Source organism: Magnolia sinica, chromosome 2, assembly GCF_029962835.1.
Source record: "Magnolia sinica isolate HGM2019 chromosome 2, MsV1, whole genome shotgun sequence".
NCBI lineage: Eukaryota > Viridiplantae > Streptophyta > Magnoliopsida > Magnoliales > Magnoliaceae > Magnolia > Magnolia sinica.
This window is the reverse complement of record NC_080574.1, coordinates 41769354-41787867: the sequence shown is the minus strand read 5'-3', so window position 1 is coordinate 41787867 and position 18514 is coordinate 41769354. Positions and strand designations below refer to the sequence as shown.

The 18514-nt window shown below is 38.9% G+C and overlaps 1 protein-coding gene across 3 annotated transcripts in view; it reads left to right on the top strand.

Moving 5' to 3' along the window:
- The window catches only part of LOC131237034 (uncharacterized), a 46420-nt gene extending 28429 nt beyond the window's left edge, over positions 1–17991 (top strand). For 2 of the 3 annotated variants that reach the window (XM_058234650.1, XM_058234651.1), the window contains exons 2-4: positions 15881–16695; positions 16820–16903; positions 17622–17991. In XM_058234650.1, coding sequence (XP_058090633.1) covers positions 15975–16695; positions 16820–16903; positions 17622–17734 — 918 coding nt within the window. In that variant the 5' untranslated portion in view covers positions 15881–15974 and the 3' untranslated portion in view covers positions 17735–17991. Of the gene's footprint in view, positions 1–15362; positions 15479–15612; positions 15725–15880; positions 16696–16819; positions 16904–17621 lie in introns of all 3 variants that reach the window. The other variant, XM_058234649.1, reaches the window with a different exon arrangement.
- Positions 17992–18514: the final 523 nt, after the last annotated feature.

The window sequence follows — 18514 nt, the reverse complement described above, 5'->3', positions numbered from 1 at the left end:
GGAGGACCAATCCATGCCCCAAATCAGCCCCAAATTCATGCAATTTATTGGCATTATCCCACTTGTGAATTGGTGGACATTTATTGGATAGTGAATCATGAAAAAAAATCAAAAGGCCCTAATTTAAAAAATAAGTGTTTTCAAATTAACAATTAAAACTATTCAAACAAATTGATTTTGGCATTTTGAGTTAGCAATTACAGTCCATAATTTAATTGGTAAATTTTAAGTTAATACATGTATCGTGTACAATTTTTTAAGGGCCCGAATTAGGTAGGACTCAGATTGTGAAGTGTAGCACACGAGTGTCAAAGTTTTTTGGACCCCACTCGTGATGTGTGTTATATCCACACCGTCCATCCATTTTGCCAAATAATTTTAAGGCATGAGCCCAAAAATGAGGCGGATCCAAAGTTCAGGTGGACCGCACCATAAGAAACAATAATAATTAAACGACTATCATTAAAAATTTATCGGGGCTACAAAAGTTTTAGATCAAGCTGACATGTGTGTTTTCCCTTCATCTACGTTAGTGTGACCCTATTAACATGTTAGATGGAAAATAAACATTATAGTGGACCCTAAGAAATTTTTAATGGTGAGCATTCTATAACCACTGTTTCCTATGATGTGGTCCACCTGAGATTTGGATCTTACTAATTTTTTGAATCATAACCTAAAATGATGTGGCAAAATGGATGGACGGCATGGATAAAATACATACAGCATTGTGGGGCCCATGTGGCACGTGTACATTTTATTAAATTGTGCAGTGTGCTGCGTAACGCGTACCAGTCCATTCATTTGATGCAAGCAAGTCTTGCGGGTCTGATCACGAGGTATGTGTTATATCTAAACCGTCCATTCATTTGACAAGCTCGTCTCAAGGCTTGACACGAAAAATAATACAGATCTAATTATCAAGTGGACCACACTGCAAAAAGCAGTTGGGGATTGAATGTCTACCATTGAAACCCTTTTTGGGATCACAGAACTTTTGGATCAATATGAAATTTGTTTTTCCTCTTCATTCAGGTCTTTTTGACCTTTTGAACAGATTGGATGGAAAATAAACGTTATGGTGGGCCTACGAATTTTTTACGGTGAAAATCATCATCTCGCTGCTATTTTTGGTGTGGTCTAGACAATCTTTGGATAAGATTCATTTTTTGGCTAATGCTCTAAAACGATATTTAAAAATAGATGAACGGTGTAGATATAATAAATACATCACTGTGGAGCCCACGTAACTTTGATCTCCTTTGAACCGTTCGTACAACTCGGAGCTCGAGGATTGTCAGCGCTCATCTTAGCATGACATGTACCTCCAGCTGGTGCGCGGTACACCTCCGAAAGAAAAAAAAAAGAAGGGAGAGGGAAACCGAAAAGAAAAAAGAGGGAAAGAAGAGAGAGAGAGAGAGAGAGAGAGAGAGAGAGAGAGAGAGAGAGAGAGAGAGAGAAGAACAAGAAGAAGAAGAAGCAGCATCAGCAGCAGGCCACCGCGGCTGTAGTTGCAGCAGCAGCAGAGCCGCAATCCGCGGCAGGGCCGCAGCCGCAGCCTCAGCTTCCCGAGAAGAAGAAGAAGAGGTAGAAGAAGAAGAAGAAGAAGAAGAAGAAGAAAAGAAAGAAAAAAAAGGTAAGTATTTATTATTATTTTTTTCCTAGTTTTTAAAGGCCGTAACAGCCGTTACGGGTCAGTAACGGCCGTTACGTGTACAAAAACGGGACTTGGCCGATACGGCCCCGTATCGCGTAACGGGTACCACCGTTACCGTTACGGCCGATACGTAACCGTTTTGGGACACCCTGACTTAGGACCCTATACAAAGGAAACCTATTATGTGCACTTCTTTTTTGAGATGTTATGATTTAAAAGTGTGTATTAAAGTCTTTTTTAACAATCCCTGAAGTTTCGTTGAAAAATTCAACCGTTTTCCCAATGTTTCCCAAAAAGTGCGATAAATTACCTGATACAAACGATATATCCCATGCGATAACCAATACATATCCATATCCTAAGGATGTGATATGTAACGCGATGCCGATATTTCGAACACTGGGTGCAGGTAGTACCCAATCCTGGCCTTTGGGAAAGGCCCCTGCAAGAATCCTGTGCTGAGTAGGTGGGGCACACCATGATGTTAGTGATAAATCCATGCCATCCATCTATTTTGCCAACTCATTTTAGGACATGAGACCAAAAATGAGGTGGATCCAAAACTTAGTGAGTTGGCAAAAAGGATGGACCACTTGAGATGAGCCAACTCATTTACAACTGTTTCTTGTGGTGTGGTCCACCTGAGATTTGGATCTGCTTCATTTTTTGGGCCCATGCGTTAAAATGAGTTGGCAAAAAGGATGGACCCTGTAGATATACAATGCATACATCGAGTGGGTTGTGGGCCCATGGTCAGGTCCCACCCACTTGGAAGCAATTTTTCCAGCTTATATTAGTGGATGAAAAAAGAAAAAAAAGAAAAAAAAAAAACAGATACAAATTTAAGGTGGACCACAAGATAGGAAACAGTGGTCATTGAACGCCTACCATAAAAAAATTGCTAGGGTCCACCATAATGTTTTTAGTGGGTCAATCACCACTTTTTCCTATGGCATGGTATTTAGGCATGCTTTTTGGGTTCCATTAAATGAAAAATTATTATGTAATGTATTCTTTTTGCAAATTTTTTATTCCTAAATATGCAAATATGTGTATTTAGGCATGCCCTGAAATTTCACTGAAAAATTCCACCGTTTTCCCCATGTTTCTCCCATTTTCCCCACATTTCTGGTTATCGGCGATAATGATATTATATCTTTATCTCTGGCCAGTGAAACTTGTAGCGATACCGACAACTCGAACATTGGGTATATTTCCCTCTGTTTCAGCATTCTTTCTCCTGACTTTTTGTCTCCTGTTTGGTGAAGTGAGATACTTAAATGATGAGTAAACATGCAGGCAGCAATACTGCAGTATTTCTCGGGACGTAACAGGACCTTAGTTTATGCTAGTCCATGCAAATCCCACTGATGCCTAGGCCTGGTTCACAGATTTTTCACCTGAGGTTGACATGGCCAGTACAAGTTCACTGAGGGAAGTTTGACTCAAGGACAATAGATTGTTTTGATTTTTTTAATCTGATGAACTGTGCATTTGTTAAATCTTCAGTAATTTGGTCGAGCATGCCAAGGATAGTATATAGAGAGTCAGCAATTGGTCATTGGAGGTACAAGTCCATGCATAGTTTTTGGAGATGTTTGATGAGGATCTTATGCTGTAATTTGGCAAATATTTTTCTGTTGTCAAAGGTAGGGTTGGCAATGGGCTTGGCCAGGAAAAATCAATATTTCAAGTAGGCCTGGCCCAACTAGTTCAAAATCCAGGCCTGAACCAGTCCCAGGCCCTCCCTTGCCTGGCCTAGTCAAAGGCAACTGAAGCTCTCAATGCCTCTCTGATTGGCCTCATTTCTTGAAGCCCATAATGGCTATTGATTAATTCAGTTCAGCCGCAGTTTTTTGTTGTGTTTTTATTGGGGATGTTATGAACACTTGGTCACACCTCTTTGAAGACCTGTTTTTTAAGGGATATATTTTGATGGGTGTTGTGGCCAATTAGGCAATAGAAACAGAACATAGAGCAGTGTTCATTTGATATGACTGTTAAGATTGATCTATAAAACTCTTATGCTCTAGGTCCTAGAAACAGATCATTGAATGGCTTTTTTCAGTGTGGGTCCTTGGGAGAATAGGATGTGGTCTTATAAAGCATAGGAAATGGATTTGATGGTGTCCACTATATGCTTCATGTGGTTGAGCATGGATTGTCCTGGGCTCTGCCACAAAAGCCTCTCCTTTTCTCCCTTTCGGTCATTATTGTGTGTTCCATGGTTAGCACTATTGGTATCCATATGGTAGTTTTGTGTTTCTTAATTGTTTGCAATCACCCTTTTGGGTGAAACACATAGTTAAGGCTGAATCTTAGTGTTGGGCAATGTTCATGTTGTCATGCCGCGATTTTTGGTAAATATGTGTTTGTGGTCCTTGCTATTCTTTGCAGCCTACTTGAGCATGTGCGTTCACTTTCTGTCCAGTGGTGGTACATGTATGTGCCTCAGTGCAAACTTGGGTAGCAGAAGGGCGTGGATATTGCACTTTGGAGCAATTTGAACTAACTTACTGGTCTACCATATGTCTATCATCATCATCATCATTGTTGTCCTGGCTATTTGGAGTAATCATTGTCAATTCTATTCTTGACATCAACCGTACTCCTTTACCGTTCTTGGAGTCGTTGGTGAATCACTTCTAGGTGAATTTTAGTTGTAAATTTGTAATTATGAAGGAGCCTGTTAAAATTCATCATATTTTATAGGAGCCAATATGGCTTAAAAGAGAGTTCTTGTTAACTAGAGGGTTGTTTATGAGGGCATAGAGTTGGTGACGAGTGTGCAATCACACCCTATTGTCACACGTGCCTGTTACCTTACTAGACACATTGCATATACTATCCCCCTGAGTCAATGTTGTCAGGAGTCTATAAAGGAAACTTGAAACTACTGCTTATAAGTAAGGTCTAAGGTTGCATGTAGATGACATAATACATGATTTTTTAATAAGTTGCTTTGAGCATGAGAGAGAGAGAGAGAGAGAGAGAGAGAGAGAGAGAGAGAGAAGAAGTGTATTTGTATTACAATAAGTGCATAATGACAGAGTTTACCTACCGCTTGAAGATCATGGTGAAGTTGTTTCATCTAAAGCTTGTCGATCAACTTCTAATAATCTATGTAATATTTATAGTCATGACGAGTAGCCAACTTTGTTTTCTTCGTGTCATTATAGAGGAAGCTCATGTTAGGTATCTTGTTGGATTTTAATAATTTGTGTAATATTTACAGTCACAACCTCAACTGGTGTCCTTGATGTCTTTGGCCCATGTTTTGTGTTCAACACATCTTGGGAAGCAAACATCTTGCTCAACTCTCTCCTGTGCTGGTGTAAATTGTCGAGGGTTATAATGTTGTCGCAAATCTATTCATAGCATGCCTAAATATCTCTCTCTCGTTTGTGAATCTCCTCATTATGGCGACTAGATTGTTATGGTCGTAAATGAATGTCGTCACTTGTCTTCCCCTTTCAACCAATGTGAGAAACTTTTCTTTCCAATATCTTCTAATGTGCGATAGTTGCACATGAGATTGATGCAATGTGCAGCACAAGGTGACCTATCGATCTGAATCCTCACCGGACTCAACATTCTCGTGCTTACAAACGGCCATATAATCAGGAGCAAACACTTTTGTTTGGTTGCATAAAGAGCATTCTGCTTCTTTTTCTGCACGTCAACTTTTTTCTCTGACTCCAAATTTTGTTGCATGTGCATTCTCTCTCTTGGCACACCGTTGCACCCCATGACTTATGCTTGATGTGCTAATTGTTGTTTTAGTCGTGTGATTCCACCAGCAATAACCACGATAGCTGCACTTCATTGATAGTACCACCCATCCTTTCACAATATTGCCATCCAATATCCTCATTTCCAGTTCTAGGTCGACTATTTTCTCCCTACTCCCTACTAGTTTGAAGCAAACTAACATGTAAATTGTTAACTAAGGTCTAAACTCCAAAGTTACAAAGTCCAAGTTGTCTGATTCTAAAGCTTCTTGACGAAAACGAATCAAGATCTTCATCAACCCAAAGCATAAGCATATAAATGTAATTATTACAAATATTATCAAGATAAAGTTCAAAAAAGCATTTTTTTTTTCACAGTTACTATTCATTTGAAATTAAAAAATAAAAAAATTATAAAAATGAGGTTAACATCCCTAAATCTAAGGTATGATTTTGTACATGTAATCATGCTACATCTGTTAGAATTATCCACACTAAATATTAGATGAAAAAAAAAAGACACTTTTTGGGTTTTTTCCTCATCGTCACTATTCATTAAAAAAAAGAAGTAAAACAAATAAAATGAGGTTAACATTCTTGTCTAAAGCATGGTGTTGTACATCAAATCATCCTACATATGTTGGAAGCAGTGTTTCCATTGTCGATGAAAAATCGATAATATCGCTGATATTATCGGTGTCGCTGGACCGGCGATACTGAAATACAAAAAATTCGTTTCTCTTCCTACTGTCGACGAAATATTGGCGATATTTTTGATTTTATCGGAAAAAAATACTTACCAGCGACAACTCTCCCTACTATTTCAAAAAAACAAAATAAATATAGAAAAAAAAATGTCTTACCTTTTTTTCTCAAAATCTGCTTGCGAGAGTGGCTTTCGGATGGATTTGGTGGGCCAACCACGGTTGATAGCGCCGGATTTTTAGAGATAAGAAATCTCCTTTTTTTTTTTCTTTGAAAATAATAGATTTGAAAGAAACCCAATTTCGGCGAGGTTGAAGGGGATTTGAAAAAAAGAAAAATTTCGGAGAGATTAGGGATTTATTTATTTATTTATTTTTTTTTAAATTTTTTTACACGGAAAAAACAATTGAAATCATCGTTTGAGGTTTTCCGGAGAAGATGAGACGAAAGGGAAGCGGATTGATTGGTGTACCACACACCAGCGTAGTTGTATGGGTACGTGTCATGCGAAGATGAGCGCTAACGCTTCTCGAGCTCCGAGTTGTACGAATGGTTCAAAGGAGATCAAAGTTAAATGGGCCCCAAAATGATGTATTTATTACATCCATACCATTCATCCATTTTTCGAGATCATTTTAGAGCATGAGCCAAAAAATAAATCATATCAAAAGCTCAAATGGACCACACCAGAAATAGTAGTGGGGTAGTGATTTTCACCGTTAAAACATTTGTAGGGCCCACCATAATGTTTATTTTCAAGCCAATCTGTTCATAAGGTCAAAAATACTTGTATTAAGAGGAAAAACAAATATCATATTGATCCAAAACTTCTGTGACCCCCAAAAGGGTTTCAATGGTATACGTTCAATCCCCCACTGCTTTTTGCAGTGTGGTCCACTTGATCTTTAGATCTGTTTTATTTTTCAGCTCAAGCCTTACAACGAGCTCGTAAAATGAATGGATGGTTTGGATATAACACATACCTCATGATGGGACCCACAGAACTTGCTAACGTCAATACACCAGCTATCTGGTACACCAGCCAATCCGTTTATAGACGAAAGCACTCTTTTGGTGCGACTTCGGCTTTACAAATGATGGTGCGGCCCTCATGGCAGGGTCCACCTTGATGTATTTATTTTTTATCTATGCCGACCATAGGTTTTTCCAGATCATTATAGGACACTAGCCCAAAAATGAAGCCGATCAAAATCTAAGCTGTACCATATTTTAAGAAAGAGTGGTGGTTGAACCTCTACCATTAAAAATTTCTTCGGGCCCACAATAATGTTTTTGTAATGTTTATTTGTCATCTAAACCTTTATGATGGGAAAAGAACAAATATCAGGTTGGTCCAAAACTTTTGTAACCCATGAGAAGGTTTTAATGATGAATCACCACTGTTTCTTATGTAATGGTCCACCTAAGATTTGAATTTGCTTCATTTTTGAGATTATACCCTAAATTGATTTTTAAAAATAGATGGATAGGATGGATATACAATAAATATATCAAGTGGGCCCCACCATAAGTGTTCTACTGTCTTGCGTCAGGCTGGGGTTGCACATAATCCACTATGCTCCCCTTACACCACCGAAACCACTAAGTGGGTGGGAGTCAGTCGGTTGGGGCTATCATTATTATTATTATTATTATTATTTTCAATTCATCCCAGCAGGAACAGGACCATGAACGGTATGAATGTGATATAAACATCATGGTGGACCAGGGAGGTTCCAACGGTAGGCATTTTCTTGCACACTTTTCCCTGTCGTGTGGTCCACTTGAGTTTTGGATATGCACGTTTTTAGGCTCAGGCCCTAACATGGTCTGGATAGATGGATGGACGGAGTGGATTTCTCACAAACTTCATGGTGGGCCCCACTGAGAGGATGTAAGGGTTAGAAGACCTATTTACACACTAAAAAATTTAAAATAGGAGTTTTAGTATTCTCCACCTGCAATTAACCCTTCATGCACAAGCACTCAAAATTGTACATGTGACATATTTATTAAAAAATAAATTGAATGGAATGAGCTATTAACGCTTGTTTATAATAATACAACCATTAGATTTATGCATTTTAACCGTCTAATAAATGTCCACCAATCTCATGCTGAAATAATAAGATATGATAAAGTTTGGGTCTACTCAAATAACTACACTGAGTACTATAAATTGGATGGTTTAATTTGATTAATTGTATGCCATGTGTGCAACTTCTTAGTGCATGTGTATTGTCCGTGTTGCACACTCACAAACACTTTACTAGTATTTAACCATTGATGGAATGATGTGGGTCCCTAATCATGGGGCCTACTTTGATGCCATGTATTCTTTTTACAATTTTTTATATCCCTAAATATGTAAATATGTGTATTTAGGTATGTCTTAAAGTTTCACAGAAAAATTTCATCACTTTTCCATGTTTTCTCCTGATTTCCAGTTATCAGCGATATTATCGGCGATAATGATATTATTTCTTTATCTCTGGACAGCGAAACTTGTAGTGATAACGACAACTCGAACACTGGTTGGAAGCACCCATATTCAATATTAAACACAAAATACTTTTTGTTTTGGGAGTTCTATTTTCCTCTAATTACTATTTCATCGGAAAATCAACAAAAATAAAAAAATAAAATAAAACGAGGTTAACATTCCTAATCTAAAGCATGGTGTTGTACATCAAATCATCCTACACATGTTGGAACTTGGAAGCACCTACATTCAATATTAAACACAAAATACTTTTTTTGCGAGTTTTTTTTTTTCTAATCACCGAGTTTTATTTTCCTCTAATCACTATTTCATCGGAAAATCAACAAAAAATAAAAAAATAAAATAAAATGAGGTTAGCATTCCTAATCTAAAGCATGGTGTTGTACATCAAATCATCCTACATACGTTGGACTTGGAAGCACCCACATTCAATATTAAACACAAAATACTTTTTTTGGGAGTTTTTCCTCTAATCACCATTTCATCGGAAAATCAACAAAAATAAAAAAAAATAAAAAAAAATAAAATGAGGTTAACATTCCTAATCTAAAGCATGGTGTTGTACATCAAATCATCCTACGTATGTTGCAAGCACCAGAATTCAATATTAAACACAAAATACTTTTTTAGGGGAGTTTTTTTCCCCCTCTAATCACTATTCATCTGAAAATCATTAAAAATTATAAAATGAGCTTAACACTCCTAATCTTAAAATGAGCTTAACACTCCTAATCTAAGGCATGGCGTTGTACATCTAATCATCTTACATTTGTTGGAAGCAACATTCAATATTGAACAAAAAAAAAATAAAATCCTTCCGGGTTTTTTCCTCAGTCACCGTCCATCTAAAAATCAGCAAAAAAGGAAAAAAAAAAGAAAGAGCTTAACATTCCTGATTTAAGGCATAGTATTTTACATCTAATGATCCTAGATCTGTTGGAAGCATCCACATTCAATATTAAACATAATAAAAAAAAACTTTTTTGGGTTTTTTCCACCCTCACGGTTCACTATTCATCCAGAATTTAAAATTATTCGAAGTTAGAAATTTGAAAAAAAAGTGGTTGTCATTAAAAATCTAAGGTATTGTATTTGTATATGTAATTATCCTACATTTGTTAGGGAGCAATACTCAAATATATTACAAAAAAAATCAATTTTTGCTGTTTTTATGTAAAAACAACAATAATATAAAAAGTTAAAATTTTTATAAAAAAGTATCAAATCGACCACCAATCTTTCAAGACGTGGTCGATTTGTTCTAATCTTTATATAAAACTATTTTCAGCATTTTTTTTAAAATTTAAAAATTTAAAATTTTAAATTTTTTTATAAATGAGCATGTACCTCTTTTTTTGAAAATTTCCCCAAGTGGCCATGGAGCTTTGAGTCATCGAGAATGCTCTAATGAAGATTTATTTTATTATTTTTAAATCCCTCTTTTGTGCACAAGATAAGATGGAATTGCCTTAAGAGCTTGTTTGGGAGCGTGGATTTGGAACCCCCTGGATTTGAAACCTCTTGGATTTGAAATCCTCCTATTTGTGTTTGGCACCTTGGATTGGGAATCAACTTTAATCCAAAAGTAGCTACGCATGGTATATTTACAGGGGTTTGAATTTAATTACTAAATCAACTTTAATATCTCTAATTAGTGATGTATGTAATGTTTGATACAATGGTTGTAATAAGCCCACTGAAATATATGCTTTGCTTGAAAATGATGAAATTTCAAGTCTCGAATGGGCCACAAGCACAAGATCATGTCTGAGTGACTAACCAATTATTTTTAACCGCTGATTTACATGGACAATGTTTGGACGGTGCAGATCATCATATTAAAGTAATTATAGTGATGCAATTGATAATCTAATTGTTTTGGGATATCATTAGTGGGCCATGTGCCCAATAGAATAATAGTCCGGTGACACACATGTTACACATGCAACTCTTGGAAGGATTTTAGATGTAATCCAAGCTCTCATCGTGGATTTGAGGGGATTTGAAACCCTCGGATTTGAAATCCCCAATTACTTTATGCTGCCAAACAACCAGGGGATTAGAAATCCCCAATTACTTTATGCTGCCAAACAACCAGGGGATTTGAAATCCCCTCAAATCCATGGTGCCAAACGACCCCTAAGATCACTCTAAGGAGGAGAAGTTGAAAGAATTGGACGAAAAGTGAAAAAATGGGAACCCCCACCCCCCCTCTTTTTATTTTATTTTATTTTTATTTTTATTATTTTTAATTATAAATTTAAGACCTTTTTTTCGACTTTAGGGGGGTGGTGGGGTGTTGGCAATGGCCATTACAATCACCTTTTTTTAAAATGGCAATCGATTTAAACCTAAACTGCGTAACGGTTCTAGCTGATATCGTTACATGACTGTTTCGGCACACCTTGATCTCTAGTTGCACCTTAGAGGACTGTTGAGCATGCTCACAATCTATTTCTTCATTTTCTTTTGCGTGAGATCTTAATTTTCCTGGAAGTTTCTTGATTTCTTAAAGTTGACTGTTCATGAATCTCAATCTTGCATTTGTGATTTCGTTATTGTATAACAAATTGTAATTGGGGTTTAGTTGTATTAAATCTCACATCATATTGTAAATTGTATTTTTCTTGTCAATTTCCTAAAAAAATAGAAAAATCTGAAAATATAATAAATCAGAAAAAAAGAAAACACATGAATGATCCATTTTTCATCAACATGTACCAAGAAAAGTAACATATCATGACTATCAATTAAGAGCCTGTACAATGGGTGTATATGTGTCATAGTCACTCACAATAAAGTTCAAATCATTCACTCATTCCCTTTTCAGTGTTTTTTGTCAAAAAGTAAACAAAAAGTATCCCCTCTCCTCTTCGTCTTGATAAACATATTGTGTTCTTCATCCTCTTCAGAATAGGATGAAATGAATTCTTTCTCTTGGAACTCCCCTCGCTTTTTCCCTTTCTTTGCTTCTCATGGAAAGCTTTCTAGGACCTACAATATAAGATAATTGTCTTATGGTCTTATCAATTTAGCATTACGAACTTCACAATCTACATGGCTATGATGTAATGTAGGAAACGTATCAATTGAAAAGCAACAAAAAATCATATTAGTAATGAATTTCGAGGATCCCATTGTGTTGGAACACAAATTATACAATTCGTGTGGGCATGTGATTCATTTACCATAAATGGTGATTTGAGATACGGGAATGGAATTTGAATCGTACAATGCACAATGCAATTCTGTTGCACATTGTATGATACTGACAACACTACCTACATTTAGCTTCTATCCTTTGAATTTGAATGCGTTAATGAGAAGCATTTGGGGTCAATCTAGCTGTCTTAGTAAATAGTTGTCGAGGGTTGGGGCTGACAAATCTTAGTTTTCATTTATGATCATGCATGCTGATGTAGGACAATTAATCACCTGCTCTAAAAACTCGAATTGATAGAGTATGACGAATTAATCCCTTTATCTCATAGCCCAGGCCCCGCATCTTATGGGTTAGGACCTCGGTCGAACCTCCCTTGTGGGCCCCACTTCACATGGGTTCCACTTCACATGAGCCACCCACCTCACACGAGCCACCCACCTCATACGGACCATTCACCCCGAGTGTTCTCCTGCATCCCACAGGCTACCACTCGAGCTCGGTGTGAAAATGCCCCTGCATTAATCACCCTCGGTGAGGAGTCTCAATTTGATGTAAAAACTGCCCTAGGTTGCAAGATGAGAGATCAATTTACACATTAATTTTAGCAATCAACATGTGAAATCAAACATAAACATATAATAGATTCGAAAATTCAGATTTATAACACGAAAGTCTTAGGTTATCTCATACCAGGTGCACGAAAATATAAAATAATTTAAGAGTGGCACACTTGGAAGTAAGGACTTCCAATCTAGCGTGAGTGGTGCAACAACTATGTGAATAAACAATGATGCAATCAAAATTCTGATTTGGGAAAAGTTTCACAAAAATTCAGATTTTCATTAGGGTTTTGGGTTCATAGATGGATATTGAGGATTTGGGTTTTTTTAGAGATTCAAATGATCTAGGGAGTAGGAAGTTTTGGAGGAAAATCAAAGAAGGAAAACCCTAAATGGGGGCCCATACGTGGTTGCCTGTACGGATGCACATGTGTGCGTGTGTGTGCACGTGCGGGTCCACGCGTGGATAGGAAAGGGGAAAGAAAGAGGTGGATTGGGTTGAGTTTTGATGGGTTGAGAAGGTTGTATGGGAAGGGGAGGAGAGGATGAAAGAGAAGAAGAATACCTTGTCGGAGAAGAGAGACGAAGAATACACCTTAGGGAATCCACCATCAATCAAGCTTCTACCCTTCCATAGTTCAATTGGAAGGGAGAGTTTATAAAAAAACCCTAGAAAATAATGAGAAAAATTCCTTCACACATGAGAGCTCTCTTCTTTTTTAATCTCAATTAATCACTTGCTCTAAAAGCTCGAATTGATAAAGCATGGCGAATCAATCCCTTTTATCTCATAGCCCATGCCTCACATCCCATGGGTTAGGATCTCGGCCGAACCCCCCTCGTGGGCCTTACTTCACATGGGTTCCACTTCACACGAGCCACCCGCCTCACACGGGCCGCCCACCCTGAGTGTGCTCTTGCATCCCACAGGCCACCCCACTCAAGCCTGGTGTAAAAATGCCCCTGCATTAATCACCCCCGATGCGGAGTCTCGAACATGAGACCTCTTGTTCTGATACCACTTTGATGCAAAATAATTAATCACTTGCTCTAAAAGCTCGAACTGATAGAGCATGGCTAATCAATCCCTTTATCTCATAGCCCAGACCCCACATCCCATGGGTTAGGATCTCGGCTGAACCCCCCTCGTGGGCCCCACTTCACATGGGTTCCGCTTCACATGAGCCACCCGCCTCACACGGGCCACCCGCCTCGAGTGTGCCCTTGCATCCCACAGGACACCATGTGAAAATGCCCCCATATTACATTCTTAAGTAAAAGAAGAGGGGTTGACGTTTTTGCGTTGAAAGAGGTTGTGTCAGCTATGTGAAATACATAGAAATTAGCACTTGATAGCTCTAGGTTAATTTAAGAGTTTGCAGATGGGGACTTTGTTCTAGCTAGTACTTGGGCTGACTGACATACTTCTGATCAGATAGACATTACGCTGGCTTGGAAAGCCCAGTACCCCTCTTCTCCAACTATACCTAGGTGGACAGATGAATAGAAGGCATAAGTGACTGAATATTCTAACGTTAGTGAGGATTAGATGGTAAGCCTCAACAAGTATAAAGGGTTTATCTTAGGTAGCCCGTTGCAGGAATTCATGTATCCTTAGATTAAGTTGAAAGGAATTTTCACTTGTATGGTTGGTTTGATTTTGTGATTTGGGTAAGGATGGGATATTTTCATTATAACAATTTAATTGTCTTCTGCATCTCTAGCTTTTTTTTTTTTTGTAATAAGTTGTATCTTGAGTACAATTGAGCCCTTGCACAGCTGCGAGCTAACCCTTTTTCCTGGTGAAAACCTGGTGGGATGTTAAGCTCTATTCATCCAATCTGAAAATGGGCTAGCCCATGGATAGTGTTCCCAGCTAGCCTAAAAGGTAGTGACTAATCACTGTACACATGCACAGAATCCATACTGTCCAAATTATGGGTGCCATCATGCATGCAACAAAGCCCAGAAATCCTACTGATTGGACGATCATAATCGTCTGATTTTGCAGGTTGAACGTGGACTGTGGAACAATTCATTTTTGTCCACCCATTTGATGGCACCAATTGGATGGTTAGAAACGTTCAATCAGTGTTCCATATAAAATGGGACCCAAATTCGGACAATCTGGATTGATGTACATGCATATCACATGTACATTCAAAGAGTTAATTACTCACCACCATTTAGGAAATGACGTTTAATGCAAACCATAGCCTTTTCCCGTGAAAATTGAGATCTTCCCAGCAGAAATTTCTCTTCAATTGCCTGACCAAGGATGAAATGCAACAAATTTCTTGTTTTCTGGTCTTTCCACCCATATCATTTTTTCATTCCCTTGGGTCGACTAACCAGCGTGTTTGTGTATCTTCTCTTGACTTACCCATGAATGTCTGCCACTCATGGGTTCAATCCGTCTAGGGCCCAGTATATCAACCCCTGTTACCAACTTTCTTTTTTTTTTGAAAGATAACCCCTGTTACCAAATTTCATCCCTTTCAAATAAAAAAGAAGTGAAAAATAGAGATTTAATGTTACATAGGCACAATAACAAAAATAGCTTAAAGGTTACGTGCCCGTGGTTGACATATCCTGTACACACTAATTATGGGTCATGATCTAGTGCAAATGTTTTCACTATAATTATAGTGCAAACAAGTTGTGTGGGCTGCACTGTGATGTGTTCATGATGTCAACTCCGACCATCATGCATGCCATCCCCTGCTTGGAGATGGACCCAAGAATGAGGGCAATCCATGACTTGGGCTGCACGAGCAGGAACAATTGGAGGGGGGAGGGTGTGCCCACCCAAGCATTCCCTATGTTGTGGCCCACTTGAGTCATGGATTGGCATGATTTTTGGGCCTCTGGCAAAAAATGGGAGGGCATGCATGATGGTCGAAGTGGATTTCATCAACACGTCAAGGTGGAAGTCCATACAACTTGTTTGCACCACAATTGTGAATTTTTCACTATATGTGTATGTATTAGAAGGTTTGCTAGCCCTAGACACACCCCTCTACTCACACTTGTTTACATGCAGCACCTGTGCCAACCTGCCAAGTTCGTGGAAATCTGAGCGATGCATAAGGCAGCCTCCCTGTGAAGATGAACATATGTGAAAATCAGGCTGGTCTACTCATATGGTGTGCTAAAAGTGTATGATGAATGTGGATAGTTGGCCTTTTTATTTATTTATTTTTAATAATAATAATAATAATAATAATAATATATATATATATATATATATATATTATTTTTAAATTTAATAACAGTCTATTCCTTTCATATAGGGGGGTGTGGGTGTCCCACCTGATGAGCAGACCAGACTGGTTTTTTGCGTTTTGACATCTTTACTAAGGGGGCCACATTATGCACTGTTCAGATGTCCCACACACTTGGCAGGTTAACACATTAACACATTTTCTGTGGTGTAAATGCATATGTGGAGGGTCTGCACGTGGGGTTAGCAAACCTTACGTAGTTAAATGTATTTTTGGACATCTTAAAATTCTTTGGTACCACCTTGTACTACACCAATCTAATATTTTCTGCTAACAGGTGATTGTAGGTGGTAATCATTTGAGTTCCTTTCTCAGATTCAAGCTTTGCCAGGCATGCCTTTTGCCCACCGTGGAATGAGAATCTAAATAGCATGCAAATGGTTCAACAAATGATAGATGCTAAAGTCAATGAATATGGGTTATCCAACAACGGAACTGGCTTGCCCACTTGCGACAAGCCACAACCCGTATTGGCAAAGAAGACGGCACTTCGAGATCTACAGAACGAAACTCGAAACATCATTGCTAGACCGTCTGGAAACTCGTCACTTCCCAAAGAAAAAGTGACTTTCACCAATGCTACAAAGGTCTGTGGTAGCAAACGGTCCACACCTGATCCTCCGCTAAGTCCTGCCTGCAACCAGCCTTCATGCAATAATGGCCCAAACGGGCATCTTGTGTATGTCCGTAGGAGAACCGAGTCAGAACCTGGAAGCACAAACACGTGCAATGCTGAGAATGCTGAATCCCCACAACCAATAAAATCTAGCAACGGAAAACAGGAACTGCATGGGCCCCAGAATAGGAGAGAGGAGCCTAAGGTCGCGTGCTTTCCGGCATTTGCACCAATGCCAGCAACTTCTCTGGCAACATTCTCATCTGGAGGACCTTCAGTTCCGAATTCTACTGGGAAGCTTCGTAATGGGTTGGCAGTGTCTGAACCGAACTACAATACCATTGCTACCGGGACCCCATATCTGGTTAGCCCTCTGAGTCAGAGGACAGGTAATCGACATTGGGAAGAGCGGTTTAGTCGATTGCAAACGTTCTTGAAGACCTGTGACCAGTCGAGTCAGGAGGAGTATGTTAAGCGTAAGCCTACTTTGAATCCAACGCGCTTTTTTACACTACTCTATGCTGTGGTTTCTTATGCTTCCATAGTACTAACCACTTTTATTTTGTTCTCTTTTGATTTTCGTTTTACATATTGCATTAGAACTTCGATCTTTATCTGCTATTGACCGCAGCAGACATGCAGTCGAATTGGAGAAAAGAGCAATCCTTCTTTCACTCGAAGAAGGTAATCCAGCTTTTAGGTGATTTCTGATAATTAGCTGCTATATAGTTCTTTGGTATGAAAAAAAGCATATTTTGCTGGACCAATCTCCTCTGTGCATGTGGCCTTTGTATGGTGTCTGTAAACAGTCATATGGTGGGATCACCCTAGTGGGCCATGGATCAAAACAAAGCACTGATCCTGGTCATCTGATTAATTGATGTTTGTCATTGAAAGGGAACTGTTAGCGATTTGTGTTCTGTATGCAGACATTGAGACAGTTACGATTGTCCATCTGGTCCTATTTGTGGGTGATGCTCCATAGACGGGACTTCTGGGTCATGCTCCATAGACAGGACTCTTGCGAATGTTTACTGGTGACGTGTGGGGGAGATTGGGGGGTTGACCAGCTTTTGGGGCCCGTTTGGGCACACCCTCAAAAGGGGCATTTGGCGCCTAAATGGCATTTTGAGCCGAAGCCTATTACATGATGTGCACTTGGATGCACTTTCATGGACCCCGTCAGATGTGTTTCATAGAGTTGACCAATAAAGCAGGCGTGAAAACCCCTTTTGTAGAAGTGCATCCTAACGGGCCCTTGATGTACAAAAAGGGGCTTTATTTTATTTTATTTTATTTTGGGGGGTGCGAATTGGGCCTCTTTTTGAAAAGCACTGTAAAAGTTCTTTCCTTCAAGAAAAACCTGAAAACCGACCTCTACTTTTCGCCTTCTCAACCACAGGAAAAGAGATACAACGGGTGAAAGCCCTGAACGTCTTGGGTAAATCTTCCCCAAAAAATTATGGGTCTGCAACAGCTCAATCTCATTTTTTACAGTCGCTTTCCAATAAATGAGAAGACGAAGATGAGGTTTCCGACTTGTATAAGAAAAAGCAGAAGCCAAGCATGGAATTGTGACAAGGATGTGGTGTGTGAGATTTTTGTAGCTGTTTGGGATTTGTCATCTTTTTTGGAAGTCTGCCTTGCAAGGTATGGTTTCTTACGCCTGTTTTAGTTCGAGTAGGAAACAACCACTGAGAAGATTAGGCTGTAACTGCTTATAACTGTCACTTCCTTCAAATGACTGAGCATGGAAAGCTTTTGTGCGGAAATTCTTCGGCTGTCAGCTTCGATCCTTCGTTCTCATGAGCCTTGCTAAATCTACACCGGCACAAGGGAGACGGTGTACACGTCACCTCATGTGCCAATTTGGTACAAGCATGTGAGGGTCAAGGTGTCCCATCATCCAAATGCTCTAGACCAAAATTCAGGCCCATCTCTAGATCACTTGAGCTACATTGTTCTAGACCATCCATTTGTTTCTAATATCGTGGTATGTTTGTTGAGTGGACTTCCCTGATTTTAGGACATGGGCATGTGCACCTTCGGACAATATGATGGACATCTTGGATCTCAAATTCGTGGGCCATGTTGGCACATGGGGTTGTCTTTCTTTTACATGAATGTGGGCTTAGTGAAATGAACCTGCATTCTTATTCATGTCTCTGTTTGTCAGGTTTGCTAATTCTACAAGGCTTGTAGGTCCTTGTTTCTCCACATGCTGCCATGTTTACCAACCGGCCTGCTTATGGAACATCCAAGCTGTCTTTGAGGTGCGCCACACCATGTAGATGC